The sequence below is a fragment of the Rousettus aegyptiacus genome, unplaced genomic scaffold (assembly GCF_014176215.1).
Source record: "Rousettus aegyptiacus isolate mRouAeg1 unplaced genomic scaffold, mRouAeg1.p scaffold_m13_p_3, whole genome shotgun sequence".
NCBI classification, from domain to species: domain Eukaryota; kingdom Metazoa; phylum Chordata; class Mammalia; order Chiroptera; family Pteropodidae; genus Rousettus; species Rousettus aegyptiacus.
The window spans coordinates 42569264-42589329 of NW_023416306.1; the positions used below are offsets into that span (position 1 = coordinate 42569264).

Here is a 20066-nt window from a genome sequence, read left to right on the forward strand (position 1 = left end):
ACATTTAGGGAAAGCACTGAATTCAGGTTGCTGTATTTTCAAAAAAAAGAAGACCCATACCCTCAAGGGCAAGAGTATAGAGTTTAGCCAGAGGGGTCAACAACTTGAGAAGTAGAAGCAGAAAGGAATGAGACACATGTCACCTGCTTTCAGGTTTCACTTTCTGTATATATCAGAGTTCATCCATGGTTTCAAGGGCTTCCCATTGCCTCTGGGAAACACCCTTGTTTCTAGCCTCATCCCAGCCCATCTCATCAATGTAAGAGTTCCAGCTTCTCCGTGGTCAATATCATCTACCCAAACATTGTGTGCTGGTCACTGCCTCTGTGGCACAGCTGTGGTGCAATCCTCAGGACCCAGTTTAAATCATCTATAGTAAGACAACAGAAGTCCCACATTTGTATTTACCTTCTTTGAGCTTCTGTTCCCTTTTCTGTAAAATGAGGAGATAGGGAAAAACAGGGTAAATTAAATTTAAAAATATGTAGTGTTTTAACAGTGCTGAGCACATAACAAACCTCCAATCATTATAGGGTTTTACATTTCTTTAACACCTTCTCTATCTTTCCCAGGTAGAATTACTTTCTTCTGTGTCATTATAGAACTTTCTATCTGCCTGTATTCTAACCTTTGTGTTCTATAGCTATTGATTAATTTGTCTGAGACAATATGCTTCTTGTAGAAATTAACACTACATCTCACCTTATATCCTCAGTATCTAACACAATATAGGTAAGGTATAAACAAACATCTCCTATGGAAAGCTTTGAATTTATGTATACCACCTTATCTTAGGAATTTGGGACTAAATTGACTGTTGAATAAGGCAATGATTCTAGAAATTTTGCATGCATCCAAACTTCCTGGAAGGCATCTTAAAACAAAGATTGTTGAGTTCCACCCACCCCTAGAGTTTAGTTCAATAATTCTAGATTGGAGTCTGAGAATTTATATTTCTGACAATTTTTTAGGTGATGCTGATGTTGCTGGTTGGGGGGGGGGGGGAATGGGGAAATATACTTTGATAACCACCAAATTAAGATGTTAAACCATAAGTTGTATCTCCTCTCAGGTGTTAGCTTTTAATAAAGGGCATGGACACTGACAGGTAAAAACTGATGATTGGAAACAGTGCTGTAATAATCACTTTGCACCTACGAGAAATGTTATGAAACCAAACTTGGGGAGAGAAACACTGACAAACCCTGGTAATGTGCTCTAGGAGACTCAGAAGTCTGTGTCTTGGTATCTTGGGTGGGATTTACTTTCTCTATCTTTTACTTTCTTATTTACTTTCACTCTCAAGTATAGTGAGGGTGAGCTGATGATCGTACCTGAGCTTTAGAAATATTTGTCATTTACTTGTTCTGTGTTACTTGACTATTATTCCTACTCAAAGAAGAGCATAAAATCTGTGCAAATATAGATCAAGGACGCTCATTAACATCCAGTAAAGCTTCAAATCAGGTCACAATGCTAATCGAGGTGTCTGGATCATTGATCACTCAAGTTAAATTGTTTATAGTATAAACTGTTCACTGTTGGTAAACATTTGCTTTACATCTAGCACTTTTTCATCATATTCTTTTTTTGGAATGACCTACTAACATTTAAAAAAATAATAATTATTGCTGTTCTTGCTTTTGCCAGCGAAAAAGTCTGGTAACTTCTAACATCCCTTAATGAAAGGTACAAATCTAGTAAATTATATAGTCACAGTAAACCTAATATTCTGAAACTGACTCTTTAGAAAATGAGCCAAGAAGTTTTAAGGATTTAATTGATGAGTAGAATGAAGCTAACAATAGGCTATATACTGCCCTTCAATGGTATTATAAAGAAAGGAGGAGGGGCAAGAACAAATGGAGGTTACAAAGCAAAGCACAGATGTGGGTGGGAACTGTTTTCTTTACACTTCAGTGGCTCTTTTAGCTTATATTGACTAATCCTTAACTACTTTGAATACTAAAGCATGACATAACAAATAATTGTCTGCGATAAAAGTAAACGTCCATTAAAGTAAAGGCCTAGGATAGGTATAAAACTAAAACTGGTCTAAAAACTATTTCCTCCAAATATGAATGAATTTATATAGAAATTGCACAGTCTGGGAGACATAGAAGAGTTCAGTCTCTCCTTAACCTGTTCACAAGGCATTTGATATTTCATTGTCATTTGAATTATCTTTAAACATTCACTTTGGTCTCTTACTTCAATAAAGGAACATCTTAACCTCTATGAAGCAAAAGTGTTATTGATGGTAGCAAATCTGACTTAGTGTACTACATTGTGTTCTGGTTAATTCTAAAATTATGACCTTGGAAATACTAATCCCAGAATAAAAATCCAAGAAATGCTAGTCCTGCAATTAAAAAAAAAAAAAAACTTATACCTAATAGTTTTGATTAATATAAAAATTTTATGAAATCAATTAAAATATGATTTATTATTTAAATGCCAATAAAAGTCAATTATTTGTGTAAGGAGCACCCTTATATAAAATCAATGTAACATATTGAGTTTATAAGATATGTAACAAAATTATTACATATTTGTTAACTGCCTATGGTAGGCCCTGAACAGTAAGAAATATCATAGTTTATAATACAGATAGCAATAGGTGTTCATTGCAAAGGAGATCATCATCAGCATAGTGTTGCAGAGCTATAAAACTGCATTTTTGAGTCAGAGGTGGGATAAAATTTTAACTAATGGATTTTGTGCTGAATTTCATGTCCTGTAAAACAATGTTCATGATGCTTCACTGCAGTCGTAACTGCAAGCTTTTGAAGGGTTTAGCTTAGTGCTTGGAGCTCAGTGGGCCCTTACCTAGTAGCTATTATTAAGCCAGATTAATCTGGCAAGGGTTTGGGTACATTGTGATATTGCAGCTGGATCTTAAAGAACATGTAGGATTTTGAAAGTAATTGGGGTATGTCTGTAGAATGGTCTAGACAAGGAGAGTTACAAAAACAAAGGTAAGGAGTTGGGCCAGATAGACTACAAAAATGTGAACATAAATTTGAATAAATGAGTTGGGACCCCAAAATGCTGGGCCTTGAAAATCAGAAAGATGAGTTTGGATTTAGGTCTATAGGCAATTATTTGAAAGGGAAAGATAAAAGTATTTGCAAAAGATTAGCTTGGTAACAATAGGCAAGACAGTTAGGAAGAGAAGAGAACGGACTTGAGAACGCTGGCTACAATATGAGATAATAATGGCCTAAATTAAAACAGAGCCACAAAAACTGAAAGGAGGGATTAAAATACTCTAGAACTGCTGCAACTACAATAGTAATTGCCATCATTTAATGAACACTTAACATAATGTCTGTCACGTAGAAATGTGTTACCTTATTTAATCTTCAACACAACTCTGTGAGGTAACTCATCCCAATTTTAAAGGTAAGAAAATTGAAACTTAGAGAAGTCACATCACAATATATTTTACTTCAGAATATTTTTTTTACATTTAATAATAATATATTGATATAATTATTTTGTCATATATCTCTCCCATTCTATTGGAATTTTCAAAAAGGCAGTCACCATACATCAGTATTTTATCATTAGCAGCTTGATAAAAATGCTACAGAATAGCTTAGCAAATATTTAGATAGGTGGGTGGATGGATGCCTCAAAGCTTACATAGCTAATAAAAGAGAAACCAGAATTCAAACCTGGGTTGTTTTGCTCTAAAGCTATATATTAACTACTATTACTCTATTTCTTTGCCTGAAAGATAAAATGGAAGATGTGAGGAAAGTGGAAGCACGTTTCAAAGGACAAAACTACATTCTCCAGGGGTATATTTTCCATATGGCAGAGTTATTTGTCTTGAAGCCAGTTTTTCCATATCCCTTTGAGAGGCCAGAATGCCTGTGATAAACCATATTTAGTTAAGGCCGATGGTGAAACATTGAGCAGAAGGATCCAAATGAAAGCTGTGTCACACAGACCTGTTTAAACACAAGACAGTATATATTTTATAAGCTGTGATATCTACATATCATGCCGGCAATTTCAGATTCTTGTGGTTTGCTTTTTTTTTTCTAAAAGTGCTCTCCAAATATAACTTAGAAAAGGTTAGACTATATGATATAAAACAATTTCAAATATAAACAATCAATGAGTTTAACTGAATGCCCAATATATGGCTGTACATATGTTTTTCAGGAAGGGCAAGTAATAATATATGTACTTTATTGTATATATTCATCATTCTCTTAAATTTGACAGTGAGATATACAACCGTGTGATGTATCACAGTGAAAGAATGTTTGGCTGCAGTCTAAATATTATCACTTGATCAGACCAGATTATACTTCTAAGAATTTCCTCTCACCACAGAGAATCTTAACATGGTGATAAATGCTATAAAAATAGTTTATTTGTTTGCATTTTAATTTGCAAATTTATAAGTTTGGGACTTCTTAACTGAATGTAACCTAAGGTAGGTGATATTAATTTGAGGTCCATACCTCTTAACAGGGAGCTGCCATCCTTGAATGGGGTTAAGTTTAATTGTGGGCGACTTATAAAAAAAATTGTAGGATAATTCCCCTCCCACACACCAGATTCTCAAAGTTAATTATGTCTCCTGCAAAAAATTTCAACCCAATAACCTAAGATGTAGCCATGAATTTTGGAGCTTATGTAGCTCCATGTAGTGGCCAGTCCTATATACAAAAAACACTGGAACTATCTGTACCTTTAAGGTGCTTGCTAAGATTCGATTTGGCGGGGAGTAACACATGAAGTGTAATTAATGACAGAGGTGGTGATTTTTATAGTAGGTAAATTCTTAGATGCTCAGAAGAGGTCTGAATAGGGCTCCAGAGGAAATGGGGTGGCCATGGCAAAGTATAAAACTGAAGTAGACTAGGAAAGAACAGGAGGATTAAACCTAGTTTAGAAAAAAGTATGTGAGTAAAGGCAACATAAATGAAGACAAGAAGGCTAGACAATGTGGAATGATTCCATTATTTGACTTTTACTTGAAGTAAACTAATGTTAAACAACACCTTGTTAATAAGGAGAAACTGACTGCTTTACTTACGTAGGGACCGAAAAAGATCTCTGTACCCAGTCGGGAGGTGAGAGGTTGTCACATACAGACCCTTCTCTATACCAGTTGTCACCTCTATGCCTTTTTCCCTCTGCACAAAAGGAATGGGCAACATGTTTATAATGTCTACTCTTCAACAACAAAACGAAGTTTTTATTCACCCTTCAATAAGTTCTTCATGAGAGTGTACAGAACATAGAGTCACCAGAGATTAAAGAAGACATTCACTATTTCAAATTTTGAGCTTTCTCTGGAACTCTGGCAAACCAGTCAGCAAAGCACTAAAATGGAGGGTGAAAAGCAAAGGTTCTACAGTCAAATTGGCTCCTTTTAAAACTCAGTTTGGCCACTTTTAGCTAATGACCTTGGGCAAATTCTCTGTTTCAGTTTCTTTGTAAAATGAGAAACACATTTGATAGAATTATTGAGAATGAAATGACTATATACACACACACACACACGCACACATATGTGTGTATATATATACATATATATATATCAATTATAACCTTATTTGACATATGGTAAGCACTCAAATGACAGCAACTATTAAAATATTGTAATATTTATATTCTAGAATATCAAACATGTGCTATGTGTGGGGAATTCATCATCATTCTAAAGATTAGGCAGTGGGTGGAATTCCAATGTACAGTACTTGAGTTGACACAATGTGCTAGACTTTGGGCTAATGAACACACAGTGCCTGCTTATGAGAACTTTTAGTCTATTTTATAGGATTATTAATAGTGGATTTGCTAATGTTTCGCCTACTGAATTGAATTGCCTTCAATTTGCAGGAGGATGTCAACAAAGCAGTGAAGGCTGCACGACAGGCTTTTCAGATTGGCTCTCCATGGCGTACTATGGATGCTTCAGAGAGGGGACGGCTACTATACAAGTTGGCTGACTTAGTTGAAAGAGATCGTGTGCTGCTAGCAGTGAGTATTAACCAAACCAGGCAGGCAGTGAGATCTCTAGAAATCATTGAATGTACAGATTGGCAAGTTTTGATTTTAGGAATCACTATGTGCTCTCTATGAAGGAATCAGAGAGACTTCATCTACCAGCTCTGGTATAAGAGCTTTATCGCATTATCATTGAGTTTATTCTTAGATAGCAATCTGCACTCTGGTTCTGAATTGTGTTCATTTATTTTTATTTTTATTATTATTTATGACTACAGCACCTGGTCTTCCTAGGTGGTCTCCCATCCAAGTACTAGTCAGGCCTGATCCTGCTTAGCTTCCAAGATCAGATATTGGGCATGTTCAGGGTGGCATGGCTATAGACCATTGACCTATCATTCATGTGTTTATGGAAGTTATGTTTTTACATATACTGCTTTGAAAAAAACATTTTAGCAGACAAATGAGTCAGTGCATAAAATGAATGAGAAAGGTCGTTTTCTTATTTTCTTCTCAATTGGACAGTACAGTGAAACCAATTTCACAAAAGCCAATACCAAGATCAGATTTCAGAGTAAATTTTTATTACTTTTAGAATCTTAAACTGGAAGTAACAAAGAGGCCTACATTTTAAAAAAATCAATATTAGTAATTATAGTTCATTAATTTCTCAAAGATTCAACATAATTCAAAGTATATAAAACTATGGAAGAGGAGCTATATACATTAAAACTACATTACCAAAATGTCCTGTAGGAAGAAAGAATTTGGCAAAACTTGATATCTCTTATTTATCTCATCTGTGGATTCTATAGTGTTGACTGCCTCTGTTATCATGGGATCCTAAGGAAGCAAAAAGAGCAGGCATGCAAAACCCATGTGTGATTAAATTTTGACACGTCATACAGTATAATGCCAAGACAGAACATTGTATAACAGATGAGGAACAGCTTTAATAATTTCTCACCGGTACATTTCTGCCTCAGGAGACCGTTAGGTCCCAAAGAGCTCATTAAAGTTCTGCTTAAGAAAGACATGAGAAGAGAGAGATCATTCTGTAATGGTTAGGGTACTAGACCAGAGAAGGTTGAACTTTACAGCCTGACTACTCAAATAAAAATTATGATCGTGGTAGCAAAACTGGGAGTTTCACAATTAAAACCTATGCTTAAAAAACTCGTGAATAAAAGGTCCAGGGGTCGTTTAAGTGTGTGTGAAAATTGATTTGTTATATGGAGATGGAATGCAAAAACAAAAAAATAATTAGTCAGGCATTATTATTAATAGTCACTGACACTAAATTGTCATTCACAGTTGTATTAGACAAGTGAAATCTTGTTGAAACTCTGAATGGACTAAGGAGAGTAGATGTCACTCTCATTAGCTATGCATTTATCAAATTGTGACTAATTTCTAAAAAGCTGGTTTGCTAGAGGATATTCAGAATGAGACAGAAGGAGCACTAGGGTTTAGAAACCAGAATCTGACTAGCCTCTCTACTTGGAGCTTGCTGTGTGACCTTACGCAAATTAAAGCAAGCCATTTTAACTTTATTTTTAGTCTCCTTATTAAAAAAAAAAAAAGGTTAGACAAGACGACTTTCAAAATCTCTATTTTTAAAATTCTCCAGCACATAGCAGTTCAAAATATTAACTACATATTTTTAATCTAAAAATTGACAGAAGTTTAAGTTTGAGATTTAATATCTTTTTCAGACCATGGAGTCCATGAATGGTGGAAAACTATTTTCCACTGCATATATGATGGATTTAGGAGGTTGCATTAAAACATTACACTACTGTGCAGGATGGGCTGACAAGGTTCAAGGCCGCACTGTACCTGCTGGTAAGTAGCTTTAAGAAACAATCAGTGGTGTGGGGAGCAGTGAGGAAATTACTGTAGAGCTGAATAATTCCAAACTTTCCATTTTAAAGATGTCAGCCAAATAAGGCAACATTGTTTTCTACTTGACTTTGAGACAATGCAGTTCTGAACCTGGAAGTTTGACTATGATTCATCAGCTGGCTTTTAAGAATGTTTCAACCTAATCATGCAGGTGTTTTAGGAAATATTAAAGAAAAACATTCTTATGCCAAAATTATTGACTTAAGGCCATTTTCTCTCTTTTGGCTCAAACTTTTCAAAGCTGGCCTCTGAAGTTATTTGCTTGTGTTTTACTCCAATAGTGGCATTCATACACTTTCTAAAGTATAATTATTCTAATTTCTTTGCATGATTCAGCATGAGTCAGTTATGAAATCTGTGCCTGCTCTAACTCAGTATAGTTACAGCAGATTAATAAAACAAACCAATTCACCTTGATTTGTTTCAAGTAGCTTCAAAGCAAGAAGAGACTGCGTTTATAGCACAATTTAAGAGTTTGTATGAGTGAATATGTCAATATTTGTTTCAGTATTTTATTAGTGTATGTACAAAATGGCATAGGAATCTTTAAAAAGTGTCATTTTTGAAAATATTATAGGTAGAATTTAACTCATATAAACTTAATGACTATAGTTAAACAACACCCTCCAGGACTAGCCCTGATGGACATTTCCGGTGTCATTAGAGCATCCAGTAGATTAGGAGTGATAGTGAGGAAGATAAAAGGAGAAAGTGAGACCATGGTGATACCAAGAAATGTGGCTATTTTATAAACTCTTACTTTACCCTTTGACAAAATTGGAGAAGGCATTTAAAGTAGAAATAGATCTTGATAAGGAGCCTTTTTGCTATGATAATCAAAAGCTTTTATGGGAACTAGAACAGAACAGAGAACAAAGTACAATGTAACCCTTAGGATAACCACATCAAACTTTGAGGCGTATGAATCAATCAAATCCAGATGGAAAAGAAATGTCTTTTACTTCTGGAAATCTTTTCATGTGTTAAGAAAGTTTGTATTTATTGTTTAGTAGGCAAAAAAAAAAAAAAAACAAAAAAACAAAAAAACAAAAAAGAGAGAGAGAGAATGTTTAGAACAGGAAAAGTTTATTGCTCATAAGAAATTTTTAAATTCTATTATTTTAAAATTTTATTATTGTTAAATTATATTGCTTAAAAACTATATTATTGCTGGGAGAACTTAGAGCTGCTAGAAACAAAACTCTATTATTTTCTTAGCCATACATCTTTTACTTCCTTTCTAATAAAAGAAAGAAAACTTTGAGAAGAAGAACGATTTAGAAAACAACCCCCCTATATGATGAGTGATAGAATTAAATATCTTTCAATCTTTTCCAATTTTGTATATCTTCTTTGACTTCATTCACTTCTATGGTTCCTCTCATTTCAGATTACTATTATATGGCTCAATTTTTTATTTTGTAAATAGTCGGAGATATGTTTTTTTAAAGTTGTTTATACCTGCCTCCCACATTAGCACCAAACCACCATATTCCACGAATATAAAACCTATTTATCTATAAATAATTGTGTATTTTATTTTCCAGATGGAAATTTTTTTTGTTATACAAAACATGAGCCTATCGGTGTATGTGGCCAAATCCTTCCTGTAAGTTGTTCTCCTATATAATTTTTAATGTTAGAAAGCAAACGAGTTCTAATTCTATGTCACTTGGTAATGAAGCTTTCTTCAGCACAAACCATGCTTAGATATTTGCTAAATGGGTAGCAAATGCAGCAACTGTTGAACTCGGGTCTCCCTGTGACTGAACTCCTAGGATATGAATTAGTCCAGAAAACTACCTATATCCCGGCATGTCTCTTAAGTGTGTTTTAATATTACAGCATCAATAATTCTCAACCTTTTACTCTATTGTTTGTTTTTAAAATGCTGTATCATATACTCTTTTTAAGTCTCATGCTTTACAGCTAAATAGAAAAGTGGTCATCGCTGGCACATCTGCTGCAGGTCACCATTTTAGTGAAGTATAGTATGGTCTACCATGCTTCAACATTTTATATCCTCATTTGGACTTCTCATCATGGAGAATAGTAGCAACCAGAGTTTCAAATCTTGAATGAGATGTTTTAATTAAAATGGAAGGAACTATTGGGGTACTGATGGAATAGATTCTCACTTTAGATAACAGGCCTTAATACTTCAAATTCCTCTTAAAGAAGGTAGTATTTTAAGCAGAATCATGAAGATTTTCTTTTTGGCTTAACAAATAGAAACTATTGAAACGATTTCAATTTAACCGAAATATTCAAAAAGACCAAATAAAAAGATGATAAAGTGTCCCAAAGTTCTTAGATGAGGAAGTGGCAATGACTTATCTTCTGTTTCAACAAGATTAAAGTGTATACATATCAATATTTTGAATGAAATTTCTCATTCAAAAAATATTAATAAAATCCATAAAAACTACACAATTTTGATATTAATAATAGCTAATACTTACTGCATGTCTATGATGAACCAGTCACTATGTTAGGCATTTGGCCCACTTTCTCCATGAATCCTCAGGACAAACTCCTGAGGAACAGAAGACTTGTATTAGTATTTGCAAATGATGGCATCATGCACAGAAAGCATGTAACTTGTCTGAGTCCACATAGCTGCTCTATGGTTGAGCTGAGATTTGAACCAAGCTCTCAGCCTTCGGACCCTAGATTTCTTTGTCTTTAGCAAGATATTTGTCTTAGAAATAAATACTACTACTTTTATTGGGTAAATAGTAACAAGATGATATATACAAAGGGAAGAATAATCACGCTTTTTAAACAGTTACAAGAGAATTTATGTATGTTTAATAATAAGGCTTGAGTTTCAAACCATGCAGTGATATTTTTTCTCTCAGTAGAAAAAGAGCTCAAAATAACAGTGCTTGATAAAATGCTGTGGCTCGCTTCGCTCCTCTCCTGTATCTAGTTTATTTGGAGCTTCTTAGCATTTATAAGATACTTTTAACATATACCAGATGATTAAAGAAAACTACTAAAATTATTATTTAACATCTACAAGGAATGTATAATGTAGAATTTAGATTAGTGAATGTGGCTTTTGGCAATACAAAGACTATTGTTATCTACTGCTTTCTAGTGGAATTTCCCGTTGGTTATGCTCATTTGGAAGATAGGGCCTGCCCTGAGCTGCGGAAACACAGTGGTTGTCAAACCGGCAGAGCAAACTCCTCTCACTGCTCTTCATTTGGCATCTTTAATAAAAGAGGTAAGTTTTCTAAATCAAAAACTCCACCAAATGCAGGAGTCCTAATTTATAATAAGAAGATCTCGTTTGGTGCTACCGTAAACTACATTATCTGCCAATGGTTTCTGTCCAGTGATGCAGACACATTTAGTATGGCTGCCAGCTGGAATCTCTGGTAGGCAACCCAAATGAACTTCGGCCCAAATGGAGACAGGAAGCCAGACTCAAAGGCTTCATGTTAAACAGTCACCTTACCATCACTTCTTTGTTTCTTTACCCCAATTCTCATGAATGCAAATTCATGTTAAAATTGATAGCTTTCTCTCAAATGTTGGAATGTAAGTTGTTTTATAACTGCCACTAATGACTGGAAGGTTCTGAAAATTTGTTTCAGCTACTCTATTCAAAGGTTGGAGGCCTCTGCGCCAATACGCTTGCTTGTAATATTGGGCCACATTATTTTTAAGCACATCTACCCATGAAGGGATGTGTCAATATTCTCTTTTATATTATAGTTTCCTCTGCATTTTACCTTTCTGCTCAAAAACGAGCAAAAGAGCACATGAAATTTAATTTCATCAGCTATCCAGACTATGTTAACGTCTTTTTTCTCGTAAATAATTTATTGTCCTTTTTTCTTCATATCTTGCCAATACTTAACCAAATTAAAGTTAAAAATAAAATACTGAAAAAGAACCTTTAAAAACAAGCTTTAGTCACTGGGAACTTAAATTTAAGAATACTGAACCCATATCATAAAATTACTCTTCACTTCAAATTTTAAAAAGTCAAAAGAGATGTCAAAATGAGGCATTTCGATGCAAATAACATGAAATTTTAATGTGCCTACGTCAATTGTCACAGTTTTCTACCTGACAACTCTTTAAGTAGGAATGAAATCAGTGAAGCTTAACCATAAATGAATGATTAACCTTTTATTAAATGATACCAGTTGGAATATGAAACACAGTTGGTATACTTTGAACTGCCAACAGCGGGAAACTAAAATGTGGAGTCTCTTTAGCTTCTTATTTTTGCTGATGGGATACGAAGCACATTGCTGTCCTTCTGTGTGAGAATTTACTAAATACTTTTATACATACTATCTTTCTGAGCTACTATTATAAAATTTGAGAAAGCTATCACTGGAGCATTGATCCATACAAGTCAGATATGGACTTCCCTGAGGAGAAATGGTCCCTCAACAGTGCAACCGTTGAGATCATTTTGCATGGGGTAACCAATGAAATTTAATGATTATGATGATGATGATAATAATAATAATAATATAATAATAATAAAATAATGATAATGCATTTTTTTGGTAGAGAAACCCATAAAATTAGCAAAAGCAACAGCTTTCATCCCATATCCCCCCCCCCTTTTTTTTAATAGAAATAAATTCTCTGTTCTGTCATAACTTTTTTACTTTGTGTCTTTTAGGCAGGATTTCCTCCTGGAGTAGTGAATATCGTGCCTGGCTATGGGCCTACTGCGGGGGCAGCTATTTCTTCTCACATGGACATAGACAAAGTAGCCTTCACAGGATCTACAGAGGTAACATTTACTAGTGCTGGTAGTGAAGAATGTCTGCATTTCCAGCTGTCAGCAGCATGGTTTATGTAACTGTTTTTAAGCTGACATGTTCTTAAAACAAAAATTCTTTTTAATGATTGGTTCCTCATCCTAGACTTCAAGCATGTTTATAGAATATAAGCAGATATAATGGAGATGAAATGAAATACCTATTACCAACTTAGAGTGACTGGTGTAAATTGTTTTCAGTGTGTTTATTACTTTCCCTGATGAGAAATATGACCAATTAGAACTTGTCATATGATTAGTACAGTTTGTGATAGAAAATATAAATTAGGCTATAATGATTTGTGTGAATGAATGTAATTTTAATCTGTAGATTATAAAACTTAAATAGCAGAGTCTCACTCTCAGCTCCTTATTTGGAGCTTTCTCTTCCCTGAACATTCTGAAAAGGAGCCAGCAGTTCATCTTCCCTGGATGTTACTGCTGGTCCTGCCTAACTTTTATGCCTCTCTGGCTCTACCTGGGCCTCCTAGAAGGTTAAAGAACAGGGCCTCAGCCATGGACAGGCAGAAGAAAGAGAAAAGGAGAGCAGTCTGGAAGGCAGAATTTGGGAGAATGAATTCCTACCTATTGAAATGATTTTTATCACAAACAAAAGCAAGTGGTGAAATCATACTGTACAAAACAAAAACAAAGCAAAACAAACAAACAAAAAACTCTTGAGTCACTTTATTAGCTTATATGACATTGTTAGATATATAAGGCAAAATATAATGCATGCCTCTTACAGGTCTATAGTACAGAGGATGAAGAGTGAGAATAGCCCTTTCTTGTAAAGCTGCTGACACAAATAAGAAACAAGGCAGGATGTGATAAGATAGATACTAAGATGTGTACGAAGTGCTGGGAGTTCACAGGAGGGAATAATGATGTCGAAATGGGTGCTAGAATTTGCTCTGGGTTTTGAAGAATGGTTACTTTTCAAACTCCCTAGAGATTGAGAAGCAAGAAAAACATTCTAGATAGTGAGGAAAGACTAAGTGGATTACTCTATAGTCCTAATTAGCCACTCCAATTAAAAAAAGAAATTTACACAGAGAACTAAAATAATGGAAAAACAAATTTTATTTTTATCTTTTTTAAATTAGGTAAATAAGTGTATTTTTTTGTTGTTTTTTCATATATAGGGAGAATAAAAAGTTTACATTGTGCAAACCCCTAATTGAGCTGGGAGAAAGCCAATCCTGACTCAGGAATCTGTGGACAAAACTATTGGGAATGTTCAAGACATGGCAATAAATTAAAAAATGGTGAAGTCACAGGTTGAAATCCTAGCAGACTATGTAAAGGCCAGAAGACACAAATTCCTCAGCCTAGCATTCTAGACCTTCCCCAACAGGGACTTCATGTTCATTACCAGCTGTAATTCTCATGCCTACTCATTTCTTCAGTTTATTTGGACCACAGGCTATACTGTTGTCTAATCCTATCTCCAGTATCACTGCCTGTTTGTCTTGGCTCATCCCCGAGCCCCCAAAGCATTCTTGGAGGCACTTTACCTATCACCAAAGAAACCTTCAGATTAGAGGACTAGGGTGCATCTAGGTTCAAATTCTGACTCTACCCCTGTAAGCAGTGTGTCTTCCAAAAGTTAAGTATCCCAATTCATTGTTATCTTCAGAAACTAGTACAGTAATACTTCTAAATAAGTGTTAAAAAAAATTAAGAGTGACTAAGATAATTTTATAAGCCTCACAGAAAACTCAATCTTTCTGAGTTTTCTTTTAGCTTCAGTTTTGTTACTTGGCAGATAGTAAGGACTTGCCAAATGCCATAAAGAGGCAAACTACATTTCTTCTGGTCATTGTAGCGATGAACCCCATTCTAAACATGCTTCTGGCAAGGTATGAATTTTATGTCCCATTAGATTCATTTAAAACAGTATCTAACCCACATCATGCAGGATATAAGTTAAAGCACTTTCATGAGCATTTGCTACTTCTGCAAATCCCACAAAATCATGGCATATACTGTTTACCATAATTTTAATAGTTCCTTTCTTTTCTTCATTGCAGACCTCTTTGGGAAAAGCAATGAACCTTTAATTTTTTCCAATCAAGGGAATAAAATTATAGGACAAAACTTGATGTTTTCTTGTTTGGCTTTAGCTAACTTTGGGAAAAACTCAAGCAAACCTGTTATTTGCTACTTGAACCATCACTAAGCAAAAGTATAACTTTTCTAGCCATTCATACTTCTAACCATTCTTCATAGTCGTTCTTTTGACATCTGTAGCTTTTTGAAAAAAATGCCTCTGATCTTACTTTTTTCCCCATGACAAAAATTATCTACTTTATTAATTTCTCCAATCTTTCTAAGCAAAAGAAAAAGAAATAGAAAAAAATGTGGAAAGAATTTGGAGATTTCAAAGGGGAAAATGCAACTAGGGAGTAATATCTAGCAATAGAAAATTCTTAATTGCCCTTAAAATTCATTTTTTTAAAGTGGTCATAAGAAATATATTGTAGAAAGAAAATGGGATACAAGAGAAATTTCAGACAGGGTTTCCCCACTGCAAGTATACTTTTAGTTTATTTTTATTAACAATAAGAGTGTGGTCTAGTCCCATAAAATCTTTAAATAAGATGAAAACAGCAGATTAATTAATGTTCTACTCTGTAATGCACAATAGCAGTCAGTTTAGTAAACACATAAAATTTAAACAAATATTCAGCAAACATCTACTTTTGTTTAATTGGCTAGAAATTTTTTATTAAAATCTGAGGTGCCAAATAGGAAAAGAAATCCAGAGAATAAAAATAAATGATCTTTTTTTAAAAAATGCAAAGATCATTTTAGTGCCTTAAGACTTTAATAAAATAATAAGTTATAAAACAAGCCAGATTTTAGAGATGAAAAATGAAAGCTACAGAAAATAATCTTGATGGTAAATGATCCACAAAGGAAAACAAAAACAAACAAACAAACAAACAAACAAACGATTTCTTTCTCTGAAGAGAGACATCTAGCATTAAAGAAGAAATCAGAACAGTAGGATTCCAGCTAACCGAAATAGCAGCATGGAGCACAGATCCATTGTTTTTCTTCTAACTCCACTGTTCAAAGGTGTGGCGGGAGAGGGGAAAAGAGAGAGGTTTTTTTGGTCACCAACAGTTAAGCCCACTGTGATAGTGCTGAGAAAAAGGTACTCAGCGATAGAATATTGTCACTGCTACCAGGCAGGTGACATCTGTTTGGGAAATTGATATCTATATAATAATACAGTCTGAGGGAGGCTCTGAAAGAGTTCATAGAAATGTAAGTTATAGTTGGAGTCAGATGTCAAATTGATCAGTAGAAGGATAAGGATCTGCTTAAAATGAAAATATAACTTTCTAGTCATATACGTCAAAATCAGCTTCTGTATTCTGTATCTCTGTTCTCCTGAGCATTTTCCTGATTCACTATATGATTATGTTTGGATGGAAGAGCCTTTGATATCTGAAGGTATCAGATCTTGAAAATTGCCATTTAATGTTTCTCTCGCATGAAACAGCTATGGCACAAACTTCATATATATATAAATTTAAAATGCTAAATAAACATGCCTTCGCGAAAGCAGGTTAAACCTCCTATTTTGTAATGCTCCACTTCAGGTCGGCAAAATAATCAAAGAAGCTGCTGGGAAAAGCAATCTGAAGAGGGTGACCCTGGAGCTCGGTGGAAAGAGCCCTTGCATTGTGTTTGCTGATGCAGACTGTGAGTAGAAATCACTCTTTTTCCTTTTACTTTTTATCCTTTTTGGTGTCTGATAATGCCATACAGTGAACTTGAAGTTTACAAGAGGGTTTGCTCCTCATGTCAAGGTGTAAGGCGTTAATCAGAGTCAAGTATTACTCTTAAAAAATTTCTTAAAATATCCTACAGTTATAACATCTAGCTAAGTCTAACACAAACACTATCTCTTCCTGGTTTGGAATAGATTTCTATTTTCCCAGCTGAATTTTAGGTAAACTAACTGTTTTACATTTAGGGGCCATAATGTATATTTTTAATTTCATAGCTTTAAGTAGTAGCATCCCATTAAGAAAAGTGAGATAACCTCAGACATATTGGACTGAGACCAAGTGGAATGAAAGTAAATTTCACATTCGTCATTTCCCTTCATTTTAGGTCATATACTCATTTTATTTGACATGGCCAGAAGAAAATAACACTGACTATTTTAAGTAATTTTTTTCTCCTAGCAAGTGTAGTTGAATTAACATATATTAAATCTATAGTTATAACGTGACTCCACTATAAAACATCAAGAAGAATCCCACAATTATTTACTAAATGAGAATCAATTAACAGAAATATATGATCAAATACTCATGTGACTCTTTAACAGCAGCGTCATTGGTCTGAGGCTTTAAACACAAATGGCTAATGGAATTGGCCTATGTTGTATTGTGATCTTAACTGAAACCTTTAGATCACCTTACCTTATTATATGGTCTATAAACATGACAAGATTCCTGATTTTACCAAACCTTTCCATAAACTGCCTCCACTAAAACTTAAGCAGATGTGGTTAATTCACACAAAAAAAGTAACAATGCCCAACAGCTACAGTGTTGAATTAACTCTTTAGCATTTAAATAATTGAAATGCAAAGAAAACTGTCTTCTATTTGTTTAGGATTTACTAATGAACAAACTATTTCTTTCTTTTAAGGCTCATTCTACCAACTCAGATACATAGTTGAAAAGAGTTTATAAGCACACGTGAAATAATATGGTATAGTTTAGATAGAGTTGAAAAAAATGTTTCTTCTAGAACAGAGTGGTAAGATGGGGGAGCAATTCTGAATATTAGTTCTCTTCCTTTCTTTTTTCAAGGTATCTAAGAATGTGTTGAAATTATTTAATACAATGGATATTTTATATTTTCTTTGTCATTTAGTTAAAACCTGAGGCCTGATGTCACCTAATTATAAACAAAGATATTTGTAAAAACCATTTGCAGTGACATTTGATATTATGACACTTTTCACATTTTTAGTAATGTCCATGTTAAACTTGTAATAATAATCACATTTATTTAGATTCTATTTGTTGCTGCCATTCCCATGGCAAATAAAGGATCAGAAAGGTTAATTTGTCACCTGGCTGATAAGAGGTAGAATATATTGAATTGATTTCTGACTACACAACTCGTGCTTTTTCTATAACACACAATATTACCTCTGTGATATGTATATAATCTTAGGAAACTATTTCTTCTTTAACATGGATGTCTTGTTTGTAGTGGACAATGCCGTTGAGTCTGCACACATCGGGCTATTCTACCACCAGGGCCAATGTTGTGTAGCTGCATCCCGGCTTTTTGTGGAAGAATCCATCTATGACGAGTTTGTTCGAAGGAGTGTCGAGCGGGCTAAAAAGTATGTTATTGGAAATCCTCTGACCCCAGGAGTCAATCATGGCCCACAGGTAGGTTTATAATAGAAGGAACAGACTTCTCAGAGGACAAGAATAAAGTGTTCTCTTTAGGCCTAGTTTTTATTGAATAAGATTACTTCCCACGTGTGCATCTTCCTAGGTGGCAATACTATATCAATGATTTAAAAAAGTAATTAATCTAACCCAAAACAGTAAAAAAATCATCCTGTTTTTGTGTTGCCTACTTTTTATGTCTAAGAACAGTTTGTGAGTCATGTTGGGAATTGAAGATGTGAGGAAAAATAACAAATGATGTAAATTTATAGTTTCCTTCAACTACATGCCTCTTGATTCCCATATACAGTGAGTTCTCTATGCACTTGTAAGATTTTATGCGAGTCTATCATTTATTTCTTCCTTGGAATCCATTCTTTTTCCCAGCTTCCAAGCCACAGAGAGAGGCACCTAGCATGCCTCTAAACTTTCCCCAATGTCTTTAGTTACTCTCATCTTCTACTGGTGATATGCCCTAAAAGGTCTGATATTCCTGATTTTGTGGCAAACTTCTCATTTTAGTTGTTACAGATAAATTATTCCTCTCAGATTCCCATTTTCTTCTGTCTACTCAGAACTATTTTCAATAAGAGTGTCTCTCTTTCTCTTTTATTCAAAGGTCGCCTTTCATTCTTCCTTGCCCAGTTCATGTGTATTGTCTGTTATGGAAGCTCCTGAACCTTTGATTCTAAATCTCCTCTTGCCCTTTGGGGTCTTGATCTAAAGCAGTGGTTCTTAGCTGGGGACAATTTTGCCCCCAGTTTGCAATGTTTGAGACATTTTTAGTTGTCGCAACTCGGAGAGAGGGGTAATTCTACTGGTAGAACTGCCAGTAGTATCTACCCACTGGTATCTAGTGGGTAGAAGCCAAAGATGTTACTGATCATCTTAAAATTGCACAGGGGAACCCCACAATGATTTATCTGGTGAAAAATACCAATAGGGGCGCTATTGAGAAATCCTGTTCTAGAGTCTACAAAATAAACTTAGAGGTTTTATTCTTCCACAATAAAAATTATCACTGTTCCACACTGTTGATTTGGAACAAATACTATTCTTGATTTATTAACTAAGTAAAAAATAAATTTTATCAACCAAAATTTATTGAAAGCTACTATCAGCTAAACCCTGGGATAGGTACCTGGCAATGCAAAACAAAACGAGAAGGTTATGCTACCTGACCTCATGGACTTTACAATCATGATAAGTTAAGAGGCTGTCTTGTAGCATCCTTCTCATTCAAGATATCCAATTAGGAGAATCTTAGGATTTAGGCAATGCCAAATATTCAGACATGAAATCCATAAAACACTTGGCAAATAACATAATAAGTTGTTTGGCTTTATCCCATTATACTTTGTATTTATCTTCAAGTTAATGAGTACATAGAAATAATTGGTAATTTTGATTATATTTGTAAACTTTTCAATTAGCTAGCAAGACATATGTTAAATTCAATTTGACTTGGTCATCCATCCTAAAAAAAAAAAAAAAAAAAGGATTCTGAGTTTTCAGTTGTGGTTGTTTCTCTCTTAAGAGCTATATATTTATTAATGTAAAAGTAAAGCACTTTTCCCATTTCCTATATGATGTACTGGTAGGTAGACAGACAAACAGACAAAGAGATGGGAAAGGAGGAAAGGGAAGGGAAAGGAAGGAGAAGGGAGGAAAGTGGAGGGAAGAAAATATCTAAGATATTTAATGTTAAATATTGTTGGGCAATACTTTCTCTTATTAGGTATCTGCACAGTTCAATCAGAGGCTGAAAAAAATGAGCTAGAACATTTTATTATCTCTAAGAGACGAAAATTAAAATAGACTTTAAGAAAATTCCTATTCATAGGATTCTAAAGTAAGCAATCCAGTGATCTTACTGCTTAACACAACTTTAATCTCTATAAGTGAATAGATTTTATCACAGGTTGCACCAAATAAGTAGAATAAGTAGATAC

General features: G+C 34.4%; 1 protein-coding gene and 1 pseudogene across 1 annotated transcript in view; one reads left to right on the forward strand and one right to left on the reverse strand.

The window, feature by feature from the left end:
- ALDH1A1 (aldehyde dehydrogenase 1 family member A1) overlaps positions 1-20066 on the forward strand; it is a 51623-nt gene that overhangs the window by 15133 nt on the left and 16424 nt on the right. The window contains exons 3-9 of the mRNA XM_016146192.2: positions 5869-6009; positions 7692-7821; positions 9429-9490; positions 10985-11113; positions 12536-12649; positions 16291-16393; positions 17927-18111. Coding sequence (XP_016001678.1) covers positions 5869-6009; positions 7692-7821; positions 9429-9490; positions 10985-11113; positions 12536-12649; positions 16291-16393; positions 17927-18111 — 864 coding nt within the window. The remainder of the gene's footprint in view (positions 1-5868; positions 6010-7691; positions 7822-9428; positions 9491-10984; positions 11114-12535; positions 12650-16290; positions 16394-17926; positions 18112-20066) is intronic.
- Positions 6246-6361, reverse strand: LOC118600625 (annotated as a pseudogene).